General features: G+C 44.9%; 1 protein-coding gene across 1 annotated transcript in view; it reads left to right on the top strand.

Moving 5' to 3' along the window:
- The window catches only part of LOC126474434 (beta-alanine transporter-like), a gene marked incomplete at its 5' end in the record, with an annotated part of 833,602 nt that overhangs the window by 792,746 nt on the left and 17,887 nt on the right, over nt 1-22,969 (top strand). The window contains one exon of the mRNA XM_050101905.1: nt 1,481-1,659. Coding sequence (XP_049957862.1) covers nt 1,481-1,659 — 179 coding nt within the window. The remainder of the gene's footprint in view (nt 1-1,480; nt 1,660-22,969) is intronic.

Genomic DNA, 22,969 nt, shown 5'->3' with positions numbered 1-22,969 from the left:
CGTGTCGTCTTCAGCGATGAGAGTCGCTTCTGCCTTGGTGCCAATGATGGTCGTATGCGTGTTTGGCGCCGTGCAGGTGAGCGCCACAATCAGGACTGCATACGACCGAGGCACACAGGGCCAACACCCGGCATCACGGTGTGGGGAGCGATCTCCTACACTGGCCGTACACCACTGGTGATCGTCGAGGGGACACTGAATAGTGCATGGTACATCCAAACCGTCATCGAACCAATCGTTCTACCATTCCTAGACCGGCAAGGGAACTTGGTGTTCCAACAGGACAATGCACGTCCGCATGTATCCCGTGCCACCCAACGTGCTCTAGAAGGTGTAAGTCAACTACCCTGGCCAGCAAGATCTCCGGATCTGTCCCCCATTGAGCATGTTTGGGACTGGATGAAGCGTCGTCTCACGCGCTCTGCACGTCCAGCACGAACGCTGGTCCAACTGAGGTGCCAGGTGGAAATGGCATGGCAAGCCGTTCCACAGGACTACATCCAGCATCTCTACGATCGTCTCCATGGGAGACTAGCAGCCTGCATTGCTGCGAAAGGTGGATATACACTGTACTAGTGCCGACATTGTGCATGCTCTGTTGCCTGTGTCTATGTGCCTGTGGTTCTGTCAGTGTGATCATGTGATGTATCTGACCCCAGGAATGTGTCAATAAAGCTTCCCCTTCCTGGGACAATGAATTCACGGTGTTCTTATTTCAATTTCCAGGAGTGTAGTTCGGAAATAGCGTTGCGAAAGACGATAATAATGTATGTACCTTCATTTAATAATGTGCTCATTGTGAAGTTTATATTTTCTTTTATAATTTTCTATATTTGTTTGCCGCATCTATAAAAGTAATCAGCACTTTCGGACCTCAAAGAGATTAACATCATGCTCCACACAGACACATTCTCTAATGTTCGTATTGTTATGATAGGAGAAACCAAATCTCAGCAGCGATGTTTACTCATTCTATGAAAAGCTTTGAATTTCGATGCTGAGTGTTGCAGTTGCTCGGCTGCTACAAAGAGCCTGCAGTTTATGATTGTCTTGTTGCTTGGATGAATGCAGAACTCCCTTCGTTTTCTCATTCGTATGTAATGAAAATATAGCACCAAGTGTTTGTCTGAGGATTTATCTGCACTCGACAACTCGAGTGTGACAGAAAGATACACGGGTGCCACAAACAATATTTCCTTACCTCTATCGTGGCACACGGGAAACACAGTTCCCCATTTCAGAGTTGCACCATGTGTGCAACTGCATTACCAACCAGTCGACAACCGGTTACCCGTTTCGATCGCCTGCCCGTTGCGTCCCTTTCCAGTGACACCGTTTTTGGTCGGCTTCAGAATCATTCCGGTGCTATCTCTATGACAACTGGCGCTCTGTTGATTAGTGTAAGCTGTGACTGTTGCTGAATGGTTATGCTCCACTGGCGCTGATGTACGGGCCTTTGATGCGGTATGTGACGTTACAGGGGGAGGAGATGCTGGTGCTGCCGCTGATGACGATGGGGGCGCTGCTGGTGGCGGGCAGCGCGTGCAGCCTGCTGCTACCGGAGACGCTGCACCGTGGTCTGCCGCAGACGCTGGAGGACGGCGAGGCCTTCGGCCGCGACTGGAGCTGGAGGGACTTCATCCGCTGCTGTCCGCCCAGGTAGGTATTCACTCCACCGCGGTGCGCTTTCACCGCGACAATCCATTCTGATGTGAAGGTTTTGCCTGGTAGCGTGTGCGCGACTGCTACGGTCGCAGGTTCGAATCCTGCCTCGGGCATGGATGTGTGTGATGTCCTTAGGTTAGTTAGGTTTAAGTAGTTCTAAGTTCTAGGGGACTGATGACCACAGATGTTAAGTCCCATAGTGCTCAGAGCCATTTTTTTGGTAGTGTGTGCCCTACGCTGACCTGTTCGTGTACCTTACACATTGCCTGTTACTTTTCGAGACGGGGAGATGAGCCATACCCGACTCCAATCCATCCGGCTGATTTTAGACCGTTATTCTTGTACATCGGTCGTTCTGAGTGTAGATTTCAGAACGCTTCATCGTTGTTTTATGCAATTTCTGGACTCGACCACAGTCTCCACCTCATGATATGCTATATGAGAACAAAACACTATGCCATTCACAATACATTCAGACGATTCACTGGCAGATGGCGCATACGACTTACCTCCTTTAGGCTAACTGATAACTCTATTGTGACAGGAAGGACGTCTGGGCATACACTGTGCATTATATATATCCCACTTAAGTTGGTGTAACGTTTGCGTTACGACATCTCCAATATAAGGACGTGCGTTATTGTGAAGCAACAACAGAGTACTTGCCGTACCACTCAGCAACAGTGGTTTTAGACACGCGTTCGTCCCAGAGACATTCTTTATTCTCTGACATGAATATCTACTGGTGTTCGTCTTTCGCCAGAAAGGAAAGGAATAACAATTCCTTGTTTCTGTTTGTACACATTTGGTTATTACGTTGCCATAGTTCACTCTTAAGCATTTACCGCAAGCACGTCGGAAGGACACAAATTACGCAATAATCCCTAGCCTACATGTCAGTGCTTACGTACACGCACAAAGGTCGCGCTACTTTGCACGTACGCTACAGCAACTCCTTCAAATGGAAACTTTTTGATTGTCCCGTGTAGAATCAACTACTTCTACCCTTACATGCAAGACCATTTCACGAGTGTACGGTGAATATCAAGAATCAGGTAAAACTTCAAATCACCGACATCGCTGCGGCCGGTAAAAGATCCTGCAAGAACGGGACCAACGACGACTGAAGAGAATTCTTCATCGTGACAGAAGAGAAATCCTTCCGCAAATTGCTGCAGATATCATTGTTGAGTCATCAGCAAGTGTCAGCGTGTGAACCATTCAACGAAACATCATCGATATGGCTGTCGGAGCCGAAGGTCAACGCGTGTACCCTTGATGACTCCACGACACAAAGCCTTACACCTCGCCTTGGCCCGTCAACACTGACGTTGGATTGTTGATGACTGGAAACATGTTGCCTGCTCGGACGAGTCTCGTTTCTAGTTGTATCGAGCTGATGGACGTGTACGCGTACGGAGACAACCTTGTGAAACCATGGGCCTGCATGACAGATTGGGGGCTGTTCATGTTGGCGGAGGCTCTGTGTGAGGGTGTACTGTTGGAGCGATGCGACTTTGGCAGGTGACACGTACGTAAGCATCCAGTCCGATCACCTGCATCCATTCATGGCCATTGTGGATTCCGGCAGACATAGCCAATTATAGTAGGACAATACGACGCGCCATACGTCCAGACATTCACTCTTCTGAGTTTAACCATTTTCGCTGGCCACCAAACCTTATTGAGCATATATGGGATGCCTTGCAACCTACTGTTCAGAAGACATCTCCCCCCCCCCCCCCCCTTCGTACTCATACGGGTTTGTGAACAGCCCTGCAGGATGCGGGATGTCAGTTCCGTCCAACACTACTTCAGATGTTAGGCAGGTGTACCAGTTTTCTTTCCTATTCAGTGTATAACGAGTGCCTTTGTCTTCTATGTCTTCTGTGGTATAACAGCCGAGGCTACTCCTGTGTATGCTCTAAGGTATTGGTGCTCTATCTAAATGTTCAATTTTTAAGAGTAATGTTTCATATAGTACTAAATCTTACCAGATTTTGACGCTCTGAATCCCCATTTTTTACATCTATCACTCCTCATGACTTTCGTTATCGAGTTGTTCACTCTAAAATTAAAAAAAAACTGTTTGCTTTATGGTACCTCGATACTTTAGGAGAACAGTACATGAGATTTGTTTCGCAAATGACGCCAGTAAGTTCTAGCACAAACAGCAACCAAAGCATCATAGACCAATCCAAGCTGTCTGAAGACAATTCCCTGAAGATAAGCATGCAGTTCTCGAAATATGTCTCGATTTAATAAGTAAAGTTGTACCAACAATTGATGCAATATATTAATCATATTTTCTGTCACGTCATGAACAAAATGTTTTTACCGTTAATTATTTCTTCATCTGTGATCTGATTATTAATTTCCTTGGAGATCAACTGCAGCGCTGCTCAGTCAGTAATTTTCCGATCGGATTGGTTCATTCACATAATGCACAAGTCGATCGCATCAAAATGTTAGTGTTGGTACATCCTTCCTACTGTTCTAAAGTTAATAACATACGAAAGAGATTACAAATTGTGCTTGCCTTTAAAACTATGACATTTTATAGTTTCGTCTAGTTAAACTTAAGGAAAATGTCACTGAAAATCATTCACCCCCCGTACTACCAATTATTATTATCCAGAGTAATTTTTCTGCTTGAGAATCGGTAGAATCATATGGGACCATTGGCACACATGTGAACAAGCGAGCACTCTCGAAATGGTAATGAAGGGCACGTGCCTCGTCCGAAAACCGTCTAAAATGGCCTAATCAGCACCAACATTAAGAACTTGCCTGGAAGTGAAATTTGGAAACAGTGACTCTGTTGGCTGTCAGTGTGCTTGACAGAAGGATTTCCAGTATATCCTATTCATCAGGTCAGGTGCCTCACACCCGTTAGTCCGGAAATAGGCCGTGAAACTGTCAGCTGAAATGGAAATTTGGCATGGTGACGTCTATTTGGCACAAAAGCAAATTTTTAAATGGCCTCCCCAAGCCTTACGAGTATGATCGTTCGATATGTGCACAGAAGCATGCCTTTCTTCCAGATGTTGTATTTCTTGTATCCCTTGTTGGTCATCGGTAAACGCTCTTCAGACTCTGTTTTCGCTGATATGTGTGTTAATTTTTAGAATTAAGAGTCTAGTGGTCACGAGATTCATCGAAAACACAGAATGCTACCTGTTTCTAAGATTAATTTTCTTAACAGGTGCTCGAAATCTGCTTCTGGCTTTAGAGCCGTCGATGTAGGAGCAGAAATGCTGTGGGTACTTAACAGAATTTTTTGTGATAATAGCTCCGTTGAATCTGTCACCGTAATTACTTTAGTTTATGGATACTGCCTTTTGTCAGATTTTCTCGCTTAACAATACTGACCCAAGAACGGCATATATCGCTGAGGAATACCCTACGAACCTTCAGTCCGAGTACTTCACTGTAAACATTCATGTCTCGCCGAGAGCCCGTAGATATTGAATATGACAAATGCAGTCGATAAAAGATAAATTTTTCTTACTCAAACGTAGATTTAATACCATCTTAAGTGTCCATGGTAGCCTGCATAACGCTATTCTTACTGCCATAAAGGGCTTTGAGCAGTGACCATTTTTCTCCTCGTAGGCTTTGACAGACACTATGATCCCTGGCAACATTTCACAGGTGGTCCTTGTAGATAACAGCACAGAAACATGGTTTTATGAACTTCAGAAAGTGACCAGTTTTCATTAACGGGCTTCTCAAAGTGTTTAATAAAACATGGCGGTGTTTCCTGCTCACCCTTCATTGTAGGAAGTTTTATCGTGTATAATAGGATAAGTGAGGCTACAGTCCCTGCGTTGTGGGTGCACTGAATTGCAAATTGTGAACTTGCATACAGTGTTTTCTTTCCCATTTCCTATCAAGTTCTTCTGAGAGCACGTGCAGCAGTATCCATATTTCGTCGCACTCGCCTATATCACAACTGTATTTGTTATGGTCGAAAAACTTGTGAATATCGTCGTCATAGCTTGTTAATATCTCTAAAGTCTCCTGCAATCCATGATGCAGTAATTCAAGTCCTCAAGTGACGTCCAGTCTGTATACGAGTCTCCCTTCTTGTCAAGGGACATGAAAAGTGTTTTCCACGCCCATCGTCTCACCAGTTGATGTTTTTGCCGATACCTACTGAAGCACAAGGAACACTATTACACAGCAATGCTTTATACATAATTATTACTTGAAAGTTCACAAATCCAGTCCACACTAGGTCGTTGTAAAGTTGTAGACATACACCAAGAGTAGAATCCAGGTAGTCTGGTAATCGAGTTCTTTAGCATCTATGTATATCAATGTATTCGAATCCAAAGAGCTGTCCATCTTTAATAAGCAGCTGAGTCATCCATGCACAAGTCAATACAGTACGACAAGATTTTGAAAGATTTCATGCTGGCAAGGAGGATTGTTTTATATTTCCTGCATGATATCAGACATCAGGCCTATGTTATAGTGTGTCTTATCAGCTGCAGATGAAGTCGTCACAAGTACATCAAGGGTGACAATAGTCATGTTACACCTCCAGTACCGTCTCTCCTTTTGCCCGACTTGGTGTAGCAACTCGACGTGATGGAACTCAAGAAGTCGCTCGCAGTCCCCTAGAATTATATTGAGCCATGCTGCCCCTATCGCCGTCCAGCGAAAGTGAGGCCAGTGCAGGATTTTGTGCAAGAACTGACATCTCGATTATGTCCCACAAATATTTGATTGGATTCATTCTGGTTCATGTGGGTGGCCAAATCATTCGCTAGAACTACCCAGAGTGTTCTTAAAAGCAATCACGAACATTTGTGGCTCTGTAAAATGTCGCATTGTCATCCATAGAAATTCCAACGTTATTGTGGGACATGAAGTCCACAGATGGCTGCACATGTCTCCATGTAGCCGAAAATTCTTATTTCTAGTCAAAGATCGGTTCAGTTGAACCAGAGGACCCAGTGAATTGCTTCTAAACAGTGCTCACACCATTTTGGTGCTACCAACAGCTTGCACAGCTTAGGTACTTGTCCTCGCTGGGTGCCCCACACTGGACCCTACCATCAGCTCTTACCAACTGCAATTGGGACTCATTTTATCAGGCAACGGTTTTCCAGTCGTCCAGGACCCATCCGACATAGCAGGCGCGGCAGGCGATGTCGTGCTGTTAGCAAAGACACTCGCGTCGATCGTCAGCTGCAATAGCCCACCGACGCCAAATTACGCCGCACTCTCCTAACGAATACGTTCACCGTACGTTCCACATCGATTTTTCCGGTTATTTCACGAAGTGTTGCTTGTATGTTTGCACTTACAACTCCACACAAACGCCCCTGCTCTCGATTGTTATGTAAAGGCTGTCGGCCACTGTGTTCTCCATAGTGAGATGTAATACCAGAAATTTGATGTTCTCGGCACACTCCTGACTGTCGATCGTGGAATACTGAATTTCCTAACGATTTCCGAAATGGAATGTGCAGTACGTCTAGCACCATCTAGCATTCGGCGTTCAAAGTCTGTTAATTTTTGTCGTGCGGTAATAATTACGGCCGAAACGTTTTCAGGTGAGTTACCTGAGTACAAACGACAGCTTCACCACTGATACTAAAATGTAAACTTTCACGGCCGGAAATATCATGTCCATTATAATTATCCGGGCTGTTATGCCGCGGTCGGTTGATGAATTCTGTGGTGATTCCCAACGTTTCGTCTCCGACTGCGGGAGACATCTTCAAGGGGGTCCGTAGCTTGATGGAAGGTCCAACACACACACTGGCTCGCTACTGACTGCCGCTAAATTCCGTGTCCGCGCGCCCCCGCGCCGCGGCGTGACGTCACGTGTTTTGAAAACGTCAGTGCAATTGGCCGCTGTCCGTCGCCGTCGATCGCCGTTGCCATCACCCAGTAGTGGACGAGTGGTACACATCTTCTTTAACACCGGCATCCATATACCGTTTAATTTGACGCCCTCCTCCTTTTCGCATTCGGGAGGACGACGGTTCAATCCCGTCTCCGGCCATCCTGATTTAGGTTTTCCGTGATTTCCCTAAATCGTTTCAGGCGAATGCCGAGATGGTTCCTTTGAAAGGGCACGGCCGATTTCCTTCCCAATCCTTCCCTAACCCGACCTTGCGCTCCGTCTCTAATGACCTCGTTGTCGACGGGACGTTAAACACTAACCACCACCACCACCACCACCACCCTCCTCCTTTAGGTTGAAATTATTTGGGTGTTTAGCGATTTCGATTGCCTCCCTGTAGAGCCTTTCGTAGTATCCGCTCGTGGCCGCTTCTACTTGCGTCTCCTCGAAACGAATATTGTGGTTCCCTGGCTGGAAAGCATGCTCCGCAACAGCTGATCGTTCCGTTTCTCCTCTTCTACAATTTCCCTTGTGCTCTTCCAAACGTTTAGAAACAGTTCTTTTGGTGGTACCCACATAAACATCACCACAGCTGCATGGGATCCTATACACTCCAGATTTTTCCAATGGTTTGCGAGCGTCCTTGGCAGGCCTAAGGTATTCCTGTATCTTCCTGGTGGGCTTGTAAATTACGGTAATATTCCGCTTCGTCAAGATCCTCCCTATTCTTTCCGTTACATTTTTAACAAACGGCAGGAAAACCTTAGATTTTGCAGTAGCCTGTACGTCAGTATGATTTCTGCGTGGCTGCCTCAACGCACGTTTTATTTCGGCGGACGAATATCCGTTCTTCGTTAGTGCATTGTGGAGATGTTCCATTTCAGCGTCGAGCAACTCAGGTTCACAAATATTTCTAGCTCTGTCCGCTAACGTCTTGATAACGCCCCGCTGCTGTTGTGGGTGGTGGTTCGAATCCCGGTGCAAATAACGGTCCGTGTGCGTGGGTTTGCGGTACACTGAGTGGCCCAAACTACCATTTTCGTTTCTAAACACAAGCACATCGAGGAAATGTAGTTTGCCGTCTATCTCCTCCACCATTGTAAACTGAATTCTTGAGTTTATACTGTTCAGATGTTCGTGGAACCGGTTTAGTTCCTCCCTACCATGTCTCCACAACACAAACGTGTCATCCACGTATCTGAACCATACATTTGGTTTCTTGCTGGCAGTACCTAAGGCCTGTTCTTCGAATTTCTCCATAAAGAAGTATGCAATTACGGGACTTAGGAGGCTTCCCATAGCCACGCCATCCGTTTGCTCATAAAACTGTTCATTCCACTTGAAGTATGTGGTCGTCAAACAACACTTAAACAGCTCTAAAATATCGGCAGGAAAAATTCGATCCAGCTGTTCCAATACATCATTAAGTGGAACCATGGTAAACAGCGATACCACATCGAAGCTGACCAATATGTCCTCCGGCTGGACCACTATGCCATTCAATCTGCTGATGAAATGTGTCGAATTCTTTATATACGAGTCCGAACGGCCCACATGTGGTTTTAACAGCGTAGTCAAAAACTAACGAGTAGGTGGGCGAACCAACGGCACTTAGTATCGGTCTTAACGGAACATTTTCTTTATGAATTTTGGGCAATCCATAAAGCCTCGGTGGTAGCGCAACCGAACTGCAGAGACCTTTCTGTACACTCTCGTCAATGGAGGACTTTTTTATTAACCGCGACACAGTTCTGAGAACGTTGTTAGTGGGGTCCTTATTCAGCTTCCTATATGCTTGCGGATCAAGTAGATCCGTAATTTTTCTCTAATAGTCGGCCACATCCATAACCACCGTTGCGCTTCCTTTGTCAGCTGGGAGAACCAAAATACTATCGTCGTCATTCAGGAGTTTTAAAGCTCTTCTCTCACCCACAGTTATATTACTTTTCGGCGGTTTTGCATTGGATAATATTCTCACTGTTTCTGTACGGACTTCTTCAGCTGTTATAGAATCTACACTGCGAATTCCTGCTTCTACATTGGCTATAATTTCTTCCGTGGGCACAAAACGCGGACTAACAGCAAAATTTCCTCCCTTGGCAAGCACAGATGTCTCATCGTCAGATAACGAACGTTTGGACAAATTGTAACGGTCCGGGAAACGTCTAAATGCCGAACAGTCTGATTAGGTAGCAAATTATCAAACTTCTTCTTCTGTCTACTAGACGTCGTCAACATACGCTTCCCATGGTATCATGCAGTAGTCTATCAATTTTATCCCAGTCACCGCTGCACAGTTTATTACTGATCGTAATATGGAGAGACATTAACTTACAGTTCGTGCTTGCCAAGTCCCGTCGAGGCCTTACTACGAGAGCGCATTCAGCAGCTCTCGTAGGAGTTCTGGAATTGTACGATGGGTGCGATCCAGTCAGTCTTGGGGAACACATCACACAGTTTGCTTTAGAAGAGGGTCCTCAGCTGTGTCCTTTGCAATTAGGGCTGCTGTGAAAGGGAAAATTCTGACTGTGAATTTATGGTTGCTTTAAAACGGCCTCAAATACGGATGAAATCATCTGGCATGCGGAAAACTTACAGTGATGTTTTGCCCACTGACTTGATGTAATGAGTGTGAGGGTGTCTTGCTGCACCACAATATCTGTCTCTCGATGTCATTTTGCAATACTACTGGCACTGATCTAGCTCTAAAGAAGTGAGGAACTCCCGAAGACTGTAAATGCGTATTTAAACTTCACTGGTTTGTTAGTGACATATGTTCCTTCATAAGGTTCATACCCATATGGTGTTCGCATTATTGCATATAATGTAACACGGAGCACGAGACGACAAATAAACAGCGTATAATACTCTTTACGTAAAAGGGCAAAGTTTAGTAACTGTGAATGAAAACTTTTTTTTTAGTCAACTGTCTTTGGACTAGTTTGATGCGGCCTGTCACAAATTCATGACTTCCTCTCCTGTGCCAACCTCCTCATCTCAGACTAGCACTTTCAACCTACGTCCTCAATCATTTGCAGGATGTACAGTTTTGCCCTGTACAACTCCCTATAGTACAATGGATTGGTTCGTTGGTTTGGGGCATAAAGGGATCAAACTGCAGGATCATGAGACACTTTTTCCTCAAGCATACAAATCTACAAGAGAAAACAATTTAAAAAACCAGCTGGGAGAAGTAAAAGCGAGTAGAACTATTGGAGATTCACATTGAAAGAGAAAACGAAAGAAGCGAATGACAGGGGCAAATGTACATTAAAAGGAAAGGTAGAGAAAGGTATTAAAATCATATAGCAGATGGCCTGGCCCAACTGTGAGCCTGCCACTCTGCAACATACTAAAATCGCCAGCCTAAAAGACAAGGTGTGAAGAACACACAACCTAACTGACAAGGTGAGAAGAACACACATAGGGAAAAGACGAACTCCAAGGCGAACAAAATGAAAGAAAGAGTGATGAAGAGGTAAAAGGGAGGGTGGAGGTCTGGGAGAGAAGGCCATACACTCATCCTTAGATTGTATAATAACCACTCCCCCCCCCCCCCCCCCCCCTATGAAGAAACGTAAAACTGAATCGGCCCTTGAGGCATGTCACCCAACACCGTAGGTAGGGTGATGGGAAGGTTAAAAGTCTCACTCAGAGCAATTAAAGTTGAGCATTCCAACAAGAGGTGGACAACAGTCATACGGGAGCCACAGTGACACCAAGGTGGGTCCTAGCAAAGAGAGGTTGCCATGTGTTAGACAAGTATGGCCAATGTGGAGCCGGAAAAAGACAACAGAGCCCTTGTGAGTGGCTCACATGGATGACCATCACACATTCGTTGTCTCCTTGATAACATGGAGTTTACTTGGGGTACTGAATGTGTGCCATTCAGTTTCTCAGATCACAAAGACTTTTCGGTGGAAGACCGTTCGGAGATCAGTCTCCGGCAGGCCGATCTCTAGAGTTGGCCCAACGGTAGCCTGTTTGTTCAGGCTATCAGCAAGTTCATTGCTCAGTATCCCGTCATGTCCTGGGCATAAAGAGACTAGTGAGTAGTTATTACCAAAGGATGTCAGCGTGCATTGGTCGAGAGCTTGTAGGCTGCTTAATGAGTCACAACAGATGATGAAGGACTCACAGGTGCAGGAGCGGATATGCTCAAGAGTGCGTTAGATGGCTACCAACTCTGTACTTAAACACTGCAGCCATCTGGCAAGGAGCGCTGTTCAGTATGTCCAACGTGATCGTATGCGAAGCCAACGAGACCGTCGACCATTGACCCATCGTGTAGACTATTCCTGAGCCCTCACACTTGCTGAGAAGAGAGAGAAATTGCCAGTGTAGGGCCTCAGGTGGGAGGGAGCCTTTTGGGCCTTGCGATAGGTCCAGCCAAAGCCATGGCCAAGGTATAGACCATGGGGGTGTTCATAAGTGAACCTGCAGGAAAGGTGGTATAGGGGAAGCGTCGAGTTCATTAAGAAATGACCAGACATGGATGGCAAGGGGACTCCCAGTTATGGACTGCAGTTGTGGGAGATGGATCACCATGTTAAGGAAAGGGAATGGAAGTGTGAATGACTAGGCAAACTATGAATGTTTGTGGTATAATTTGCAAGCAGTAGTAGCCGCCAGAGCAACAATTGAGGAACGCCAGCTTCCACAAGGAGGCTTTTCAAGGACTCAGTCAGAAGGCACCTGTCGAAAGTGAGACTACACAGTGGTGGGTAGGGTCCAGGAGGTGCAGTGCAGAGGGCGATGCTGTACGATGCACCAAGTTCCCATAGTCAATACAGGACAGTACGAGACCTTTGTAGAGCTGCAGCAGTGCAGGACAGTCAGCACCCCAGTTGGTGTGGCTCAGGCATTGAATAATATTAAGATGGCCCCAGCACTTGTCCTTAAGATGATGATGATGGGGAAGCCAAGTTAAGCGGAAATCAAAGACCAGTCCCAAATAGGGGTAGGCCTCCACTACATCTACTAGCTGATCATCGAGGTGACGCTCTGAATGTGGTAGACAGTATGATGACAGAAGTGCATGATGCAAGTCTTGGCAGCCGAAAACTGAAAGCTGAGAGAGATCTTTCAGCCACACCAAAAGAAGAGGAGCAGAAGAAAATACAAAAATCGTCATCACATAGGAGAGGAGATACTGACGACCCTACTGCTAATGCGACACCATTGACAGAAATTGAAAAGAGTGGGACACTCATAACAGAACACTGTGAGATCCCATTCTCTTGCATATGGGTTGCCCTGTGGGAAGCACTGATGTGAACTCTGAAAGTGTGTGGCGACAAAAAGTTTTGTATAAATACCGGGAGTGGGCCCCAGAGACCCCACTCAGGCACGGTATCGAGAATGTGGTGTCGCTAAGTGGTATAGTACGCCTTCGTCAAGTCGAAAAAGATGGCAATAAGGGGCTGTAGCAAAGAAAGGCCAATCTAATGCAGACTCCAGGTGGACCAAGTTGTTGATGGTGGACCGCCCTTGGCGAAAACTGCCCTGGCGTGAAGCCAGAAGGCTCCAAAACTCAAGGTGCCAACACAAGTGCTGGCTGAGCAAGCGTTCGAGCAGCTTACACAGAACGTTTGTGAGGCTGATAGGATGATAGTGGGTTCCTACCAGGCTTTAGCACTGGATCGGTGATACTTCCCCGCCATTGCGCCAGATGCGATTGAAGATGGTCAGAAGGTGGCGCTGGGAATTCGCTGACAGATGTTTAAGCATTTGTGAATAGATGCTGTCTGAGCCAGGGCGCTACATTCGCTGTTTGAAGAGATGAAAGGTGATGTAGTAATTCTCAGATGCAGAACTGCAAACATAATGCTTGGCTAGATGCTCTGTGATTACGTCTGGATCAACAGATATAGCTCCATTAGTGGAAGTTCCAGGTCCACCTGCAGGTGTCTGATAGCTGTAAAATCGCCAGAGCTTGGTCTAAACCTGGGAAGCGGAGGTTCGTGTACCTATGGTGGAGACATAGTGTTCCCAACATTCCCAGTTGAGTAGGCAGACCTGGGCATGGAGCCGTTTGAAGGCTAAGAGCTTCTCCAGGGAGGGGTGGCGCTTATGACACTGGAGGGCTCACCTATGGTCTCTAATGGCTGTAGCGAATTCCGGCGACCACCAAGTCACTGACTTCCACTGAGAGCAACTGGAGGAACAAGGTATTGCCGATTCAGTTTTGGCCATAATGGTGTTAGTGATGGTATGGGTCACCTCATCGATGGTTGCATGAAACTGGGATTCAGTGCTGGTAGCGGAGGTGAAAATGTCCTATTCAGTCATGGGAAGAGCCCAGCTAGGCCAGCATCGAGATGAGGGACCCTGGTGTAGTGACAGGAAGAGAGGAAAGTGGTCACTACCACACAAGTCATCATGAGCTTGCCAGTGGAGAGACAAGAGAGAGTCAGGACTGCAGAATGAGAGATCTGTGGCCGACTATGTCCCATGCACCACACTGAAACATGTAGGGGCACCTGTTTTCAGGAGGAATACGTCGAGTTGAGTTAGGTCCATGACATCTTTACACCCGGTCAGTAAAGTTGGTCCACCACACAAAGGGTTATGGGCATTAAAATCATCCAGAAGTAGAAAATATGGGTGGGATTGTGAAATGAGTGCAGCCAATATATGGGGCACAGCGTCACCACCTTCAGGAATGTAGGTGTTAAAGACGACAATTGCCTGCGTCGTCCTCATGCTGACAGTCACAGCTTCTACAGGTGTTTCAAGGGGCACAGGTTCGCTACAGATAGAGATAAGTACAAAGATACAAACTCCACCTGACGGTCAGTCACAAGCAGTATGGTTTTTTGCAGCACCCCCGATAGCCACAAAGGGTCTGGATCCCCATTGTGGGAAACCAGGTTTCCTGAAGGGCAATGCAAAAAGCAGGTGTAACGCCTAAGATTTGTCGTAACCCAGGCAGGTGGGAGAAAAACCGACCCAGTTCCACTGTATGATAATGCTATCTGGAATTGGGGGAGGCTCATAGTGACCAAGGAGGTTGAGTATTTGTATCCATTTACATTGTGGATGAGGCGTTGGTGAGATCCAGGTCCTCAGGGGAAGCTCAAACCTCCAATTCGTCCTCAGATGCAGAACCAGTGGGGAGTGGTCATGTTGAGGCCTCTGGAGGGCCATGTATCTTGGCAGACTTCTTTGTTTGCTTACGCTCTCGCATTTCTTTAGGGGCTTGCTGCTAGGACTTCTCTGAAGCAGCTTCAGGCACGGAGGAAGACTGTGAAGTTCTGTGTCTCGCAGTTTGTAGCTCCTTCAGCCACTGGCGAGTGTCCACTGTGGTGTTGAGGAGAGAGACCCAAGGGACCCCTTCTGCGAGGGAGGAGCCTGAGGAGCTGTGCCCTTTCCAGCCACGGCTTGGTATTGGTACGAAAAAATTGAAAGAAAAATCGTTTTTTGGGTTTTGTAAAGAACCGGCCATGCCTTCATAACCCACTGCCTCCATTACAATCCAACGTAGTCGACGTTAGATGCAAAAGAGCCAGAAGATTTGCTCCACATGCTTAAGCTTGTGGAAGTGTATAATATTCATACTTTGACACTGTACGGCAGGATATTCACGTTAAGATGATCCTTCTGTTCGGTATAGAGATGGTCTTTAGCTCAAGGGCTATCAAAAACACCTGACCTTACCTTTGTATCACGAATAGAATAGGAGATATGAGACGCGGAATAATCCAGGTCTTAAACGCGGGGTTTTGAAAAATATTAGGCAGCATATGCTGTCGTGCACGTACCGATATAAATTTTATTTGCAAATGAAAATTGGTCGAAATGTGTAAACATTCAACGGATTGAGTGGCAGCATAAACATGTGAAAGAACGAGAAGTAAGTGCAAAATTAAAGTGCTACTCTTAGCACAATACGTAAACCAACAGCCTTATACAAAAGTCATGTGACTATTTTTGTTTGATGTTGGCAACATGTGCAATGTGCTTGCTCACTTCATAGATATTCCTACTCTGGAATTTGAGAGAAGAGGAATTTGTGGTACAACTTGACTAGAAGATGGGATCGGTTGGTAGGACACGTTCTGAGGCATAAAGGGATCACCAATTTAGTAATGGAGGGAAGCGCGGAGGGTAAAAACCACAGAGGGAGACCAAGAGATGAATACAGCAAGCAGATTCAAAAGGATATAGGTTGCAGTAGTTATTCTAAGATGAAGAGGTTTGCACAGGATGGAATAGCATGGAGATTCGCATCAAACAAGTCTCCAGATGAAGACCACAACAACAACAGATATTACAACTTCATGATACTTTTTCTATACCCTTAGAGGAACTTAATGCGGTCAGAGGTAGAAACGTAGAGTCGGCTTATCTGTGCAGTGAACGTTTCAATGTAGAGATCAGCGTTTTCGTTGGCAAAATATAATGCCTTTAAATCATGTGACTTTGTGCCGCTTACTGGTACAAGATCAGTAGTTAAAAGTTGGGCAGAAGTTGAGCAATCGAAACACAATACACCCTTTTGGCTAGGTGCAGTTATGCAAGGATCAACAGTGTGAAATACAGCAAGTCCGTGAATAAACCCCTTGTCCGTCGAACTTCTCCTTTTTCTTTTACTAGTTCTACACTTCAGGTTTTGTGCAGTCATGCCCGTTCCGGTTTCACAAGTGTCTCCAGCGTGTCGTGGCTCGTCTGTTTTCTCTACTTCCTCTCGGCTTGTAATTCAACGCTGCCTCAGAGGTCTGGTGTATTCCATTCTTTGTGCCTTATCGATCCAGTTCTGTGCATTATGTAATATTTTGTTGTGTGAACATTCTACATTTCAGGTTTTTCTAATGTCTTCATTTCGTATTCTATCCATTCACGCAAATTCCCTAACAGTTCTTAGAAAACGTCATTCCTGCCGATAATTTTACTCAATCGCGTTTGAGCCGGCGTCAAGGCTTCGCTGCCATAAAGTGATCTTAGTAAAGCCATTACTACATAAAATTTTCTTGTAGTTTCTTCCCGAACTCTGTGCATAAAAGTTCTTTGAATGGTCCCACATACAATTTGAAATTGGCAAACTGTTTGCTCAATATCTTTGTCATTATAAAATATTGTCACTCTGAAGGCATTTAAAATCCGGTATTTCTTCTACAATGTTTTGTAGTACGGTCTTTGATCTGACTGAATGGTTTCCTCTGAAAGCCATAATTTTCGTCTTATTGACTGAGAGTTTCAAATTATTGGACTGACATTTATTACTGGTTAAAAGAGACTTTGATGTCTGTAACTGTGAAATGTTTAATTACATTATTATTTGATAGTTTGCAAACGAAGAGTGTTTGAATAGAAACTGCTGGATAATTTACCAGGACACGATGAAAAGTGAAGACGTCGGATTTCATTCACATGAAAATTTCGGACACATTACATTACAACACTCCTCTTGTAATTCCCATATCTACTTTCAGTTTCCATTACTTTGAGGTGTCGTCAATATTTGTATTAAAAACAGTGATTGACAACTTAAACATTTCCTGAGTCTTGTATTTGCTTGAACCCTTTCACTTCTTTTAATTCCCTTGTCTAAGATAATGCTTCTATACAGCCTACTTATTACCGAAATTAGGTGTTGTGGCTGTCCCTCGTTTCACAGTATCTGCTACAATTTAATTTGATTTAGCGTGTAAAATGCATTATCAAAATCTGTAACAGCGAGATGAATTTCCAATTTTTTTTTCCTTTGTTCTATTATGTCTTATGGTGAAGGAATTAACTATGCACGAACTCCCTTCCCTAAATCCATTTGGTTCTTCCCCTAGCAGAAAATCTGCGAAATTTTTAATCTATTATTTGTTGTTTTAGCACAGCTTTCATATCCTGTATTCATGAAACTAATACTTCTCCAAATCTCACAATTTCTGCAGTCACCTATTTCGCATAGATCATTCAGAGTTATTTACAAAGAGAGTGGTATTTGTTAGTTTTGCCTGCATTTATTGAGTAGATATGAAATTCACAAGTAGCGTGTTATATCACTGTATTTAATAATTTCCATATTCACCCCATCTAATTAAAAAACCTTCTCATATTGTATCTAATTCTTGTTATATTATGGGGTCTGCTTCTGGGCCTTTATTTCCAAGAGAGACATCTATTTCTGTTGCAGTTACTTTCTAATTGAGGCACTATTGTTTATACTGTTTGTCCACGGTTCTTTACATAGTACATTTATTTTTGCAGTATCTTTTCTGGTTCAAGTGCTTAATATCAGTAAAATCAGATGAGCTGCCCCTCTTGTACATCATGCACCATCTCACGTACAAATTGTTGTTTGCTTCCTAGTGAGTCTGTCTGGTTACTTTCTTGAAAACTGTTCTTTCCTGTTTATGTGCATCATGTAATAGATTTGTTTTATTTTCTAAGTATATCTTTTATTCCTTCCGTGTACCCTCTCTTGCTTCATTTAATTCTGCGCACCACATTTACAAAACCTTTTTCTTCTTATCTTTCTTTTCTTTCCCTCGGTCTGCAGTTTTATAGATGACCCTTGTTTTTGCTATATAAACTAGTCAGAGTCAAACACTCAACACAGTATAAGATCACAATGTAGGTAGTCCGTAAGAGGGTCGTCAGCACGTATCTTGTGAGCAAGTAAACTGAATACGCCACTGGGTTGTTGCTGTGTGGGCAGTTTTCTCCCGCTACGGAGATCACGAGATCAGTCAGGTGATGTGGAGTAGAGGATGTCGGCTTGTCAGCGACCTGTTGCGTTGTCTACTGCGCTTATGTGACACCACGGCCTGTCTGAACGAGTAAATACACTGGCCGGCAAGAAAGCGAAGCTCCCTGATGTGGAAGAGGACACTATTCGAAACTTCTCGGGTTGTGAGAGCACATGATCTTATTTCTGTGACTACAAAATTGAGTCAAATTTACGAAGAACTCAGCAGTCCGAACCCAGATATTAGAGTGATGTGGCAACCACTGTGACCTGGATGTATGCATCAATTCGATCGGAAATGGTGTCATAAAGCCATTGTTTCCTCTTATGATGCTATCTGACCCTCAACTGTAGTAAATGGTCCATGATATCCTGGATAACGGCACTGGGATGGAGACGACGTCCGTGCAGGTCGCACACGTATTCCATCTCGGACAGATATGGGGATCATGCTGGCCATGGGAGTACCTCAACATCAAACAGGCAGTTCATGGACATCCGTGTATTATCCTGTTAAAAATCGGCGCTGGAGAGGTAACTCAAGAGGATGCAGGATGTCCTTGACCTACCGCTGTCCCATCAGAGTTTGCTCAGTTAATACCAGCCGTAACCCGAAGTAAGACCCGATGGTATTTTATAATACGAACAGCATGTAAAAAATTTTCATTCAGTTGAAAAAGCAAACGCCAATCGCTGGGACAGAGTGGTGTACATAAGGTAACATGCAAGCAGTGTGAAATTGGGTATATCGGTCAATAAGACAGGGCTATGGCAGTTGGGCTATACGAACAGGGATTAAGGATGAAATATTATACCTTTCCTGGTCATCTTTTCACAGAATACCACTCACGTAACATTGAATGTGTAGCTGTTCGTTTGTTAAGAATGCCAGGTTACAATAAGATGATCAGGACCAGTTTCCTATCTCGCCTTTGTTAAATTAACTTTTCGTTACAGATAATAGATTCAGACAGTTAACTCATTCCCCCCCCCCTCCCCCCCCCCCCCCCCGTTCCACAGTTAATGTAATTTTTTCAATGTGACAAAAAATGTAATTATTTCCTATCCTAAAACAGTATGTCATTTTTGTATCTTTCGAGGTATATAGTATATGTGTAGGCCGCACATAATGTTCATCTGTTTTCGCGACGTTCAGATGTCACTTCAAGATGGTCTAAGAAGCCGGAAGCCAGTTCGTGGTCAAATGAATGTAATTTTTCAGAGCATTTAGAGGTTCTTCCTTCCTTCATTATTATCATGTTCAGCCAAGAACCGACGGAAAGTTGATGTAATGTTAATCCAGCGGCATTCATCAGCAATGTACGCTTCCCGGTTAAGCCACCACTCCGAGAAAAGCCGTTTGTGTTGTGATGTTCACTGCATCGTACGCATGAGATGGCAATTCAATAGTCTGGATTGTGTTAGTCACCGACCAGAGGTGTGGGATGACACAGAACTTTGCAGGGGAGCCCACTACTTGTCTCTAATGACTGGTGCAGATTTGAACATACTATGATAAGCTTGGTGCACAATACGGCGATACTACCTTTTGGTGGGAAAACGTGTACCGATCCACTGATACCTTGGCGACGAGACTGCTTGCTCTCGTGTCTCTGTGAAGCCAAACATCGGGCTACTGTACTTCCGAATCACCCACAAATATGAATATTGTGTGACTCCACCAGCCCACAAAATGGAGACCCATTGCGAAGCCCCTTTCAAACTCTGTCGGGTGCTGATAAAGCTGCCTCACACGTATTCGTGGCATTTCCGTGTCTTCACAGTGACGATATTCACGCCCTTGATCCAACTTATAAGGTTAGGTAACAACACTAAGACAGTCTGGTGGCAGTTCCACATGTCACATTGGACTGGAACTCTGATCTTTTATTTACCTGTCGGTGGTATGTACGTGTACGAGGTCAGTATGACATCTGGCGACGTCTTCTGAACGCTCCGTTTTTTTTGTTTTTTTTTTTTCCAGTCAGTGTAGTCTCAATCTCGGAGTCTGCCTACACCACTACTGTTACTCCTTTCACGTATTTTTGTTTGCATCCTTAGCAGGAACAACCAGTCATCTTTGCTGAAGGTAATAAATAAATGTGTAAGTATGCATATGTCTAACATTGAAGTTTCAGTAGTTGGTTCAAAATGAAAAAAAAATCAGACATCCATAGGAGTGCAGTACGCCATGTTCATTCCATGGATATTGGTAATCTGTGGAAAAGAATCAAATATGGGAGATAAACAATTTAATGCAGGAGGAATGCCAATCATCGAATCCCAACAAATACTATTAAACCTGTCCAGCATCATGTATACGTCTAGAATACAGCGCATAATGTACTGTGAATGCAGAAGATAAATTGGAGGTACTTAAATGTGACGTTAATGAAGGCTGTGGAAAAGTGAAATACGGAAGGAGCAGATTATGGAGAAAAATGTACGATAACAAAAGTATACAGAATTTCTTTCCGGATGGACTGTCAATTTTCTTTTGCACCAGGTTCGGCGTTCTAGAATATTAAGCTGGACTTGTTGGCGAAAGTAGAGCGAAACCAACGAGGAAGTAGGTAAAAGCAAATCAACAGAAAACTGATTGAGCTATCGGGCATGGTAGTTAAGTAGATGTGGAAACATTCGTACAACAAAAGGTGGACTTTGAATACTAATAACTGTAAAGGAAAAGCGGTCCACAGTGACTTGGAAGCTCTGGCTGATGTTCTACTTACAGAGCTTTTCTGTAGAAATTTCTCTTTACTTTCGTCTTTTAAGTTGCTTTTGTGAACCGGTTTCGCTATAGGAGAGATGCTTTATCTCTAGATACGGCTTCTCCTTCTCAAAACCCTTGCTAACGAGCAGTTACTCGAAATGAAACACTTGCAAGACAGCCAAGGAGCTACACAAATGTTGAAAAGCCACAAACGTCAAAGAAAAATGACGGTCAGAGAACAATCGTAATTGAGAAATAGCATCTAATACTTAAGGGCACAGAGTGGAAGAAGTATGAAAAAGAAGTGAATCTGACTTGCTAAAGGGCTCTGGAGTACCTATTAGAGTACTGCTGGCTAAATGTAACTCTCTGATTCCATATCTGAAAATACTAATTGTCATATTCCATGTGAATTATGAATAACATAAACAAAGAATTATCACAGTGGACTGATCGCTACCTTGACAATACGCATCAGTGACACCAGCAATTTTAAAAACGAAGTCTATAATTTATGTTCTCATTTATCCTGTCTTGTTATAAAATCTTTCCGCTTACCGCATTTAAAGCGTTTGAAGCACTTGTGTTACGAAAAGGGAAAGTAAAATTGTTTCACCCAGTATACAGCGTTGTATGGGATAAGCGTTTGAAGCACTTGTGTTACGAAAAGGGAAAGTAAAATTGTTTCACCCAGTATACAGCGTTGTATGGGATTTACAAAAATCTTTTCATATTGCATGTCAAAGCAAGAGACTTCAGTAAAATATCTGACTACATGAGGAACATAAAAATTCTGCATTGCACCAAATGATTGTTATAAAAGCAATACGTTGAATTCACAATGTCATCTTCTATGGTGCCATGAGAGTCATTAGCAACCCAAGCTACCAACTGGGACCCTTGTGAAAAATTCACATGTCAGTTTTGTCCACGAAACTACATAGTCAGAGATGACTGATTAAATCCTTAATTTATCGCTGTGAACTTAGCAGTGAATTTCATTATAGGTAACTACACTCCTGGAAATGGAAAAAAGGACACATTGACACCGGTGTGTCAGACCCACCATACTTGCTCTGGACACTGCGAGAGGGCTGTACAAGCAATGATCACACGCACGGCACAGCGGACGCACCAGGAACCGCGGTGTTGGCCGTCGAATGGCGCTAGCTGCGCAGCATTTGTGCACCGCCGCCGTCAGTGTCAGCCAGTTTGCCGTGGCATACGGAGCTCCATCGCAGTCTTTAACACTGGTAGCACGCCGCGACAGCGTGGACGTGAACCATATGTGCAGTTGATGGACTTTGAGCGAGGGCGTATAGTGGGCATGCGGGAGGCCGGGTGGACGTACCGCCGAATTGCTCAACACGTGGGGCGTGAGGTCTCCACAGTACATCGATGTTGTCGCCAGTGGTCGGCGGAAGGTGCACGTGCCCGTCGACCTGGGACCGGACCGCAGCGACGCACGGATGCACGCCAAGACCGTAGGATCCTACGCAGTGCCGTAGGGGACCGCACCGCCACTTCCCAGCAAATTAGGGACACTGTTGCTCCTGGGGTATCGGCGAGGACCATTCGCAACCGTCTCCATGAAGCTGGGCTACGGTCCCGCACACCGTTAGGCCGTCTTCCGCTCACGCCCCAACATCGTGCAGCCCGCCTCCAGTGGTGTCGCGACAGGCGTGAATGGAGGGACGAATGGAGACGTGTCGTCTTCAGCGATGAGAGTCGCTTCTGCCTTGGTGCCAATGATGGTCGTATGCGTGTTTGGCGCCGTACAGGTGAGCGCCACAATCAGGACTGCATACGACCGAGGCACACAGGGCCAACACCCGGCATCATGATGTGGGGAGCGATCTCCTACACTGGCCGTACACCACTGGTGATCGTCGAGGGGACACTGAATAGTGCACGGTACATCCAAACCGTCATCGAACCCATCGTTCTACTATTCCTAGACCGGCAAGGGAACTTGCTGTTCCAACAGGACAATGCACGTCCGCATGTATCCCGTGCCACCCAACGTGCTCTAGAAGGTGTA

This window comes from Schistocerca serialis, chromosome 4 (genome assembly GCF_023864345.2).
Source record: "Schistocerca serialis cubense isolate TAMUIC-IGC-003099 chromosome 4, iqSchSeri2.2, whole genome shotgun sequence".
In the NCBI taxonomy this organism is placed as follows: domain Eukaryota; kingdom Metazoa; phylum Arthropoda; class Insecta; order Orthoptera; family Acrididae; genus Schistocerca; species Schistocerca serialis.
Note: the sequence above shows the minus strand (reverse complement) of the source record. Positions and strands in the feature narration are given on the sequence as shown.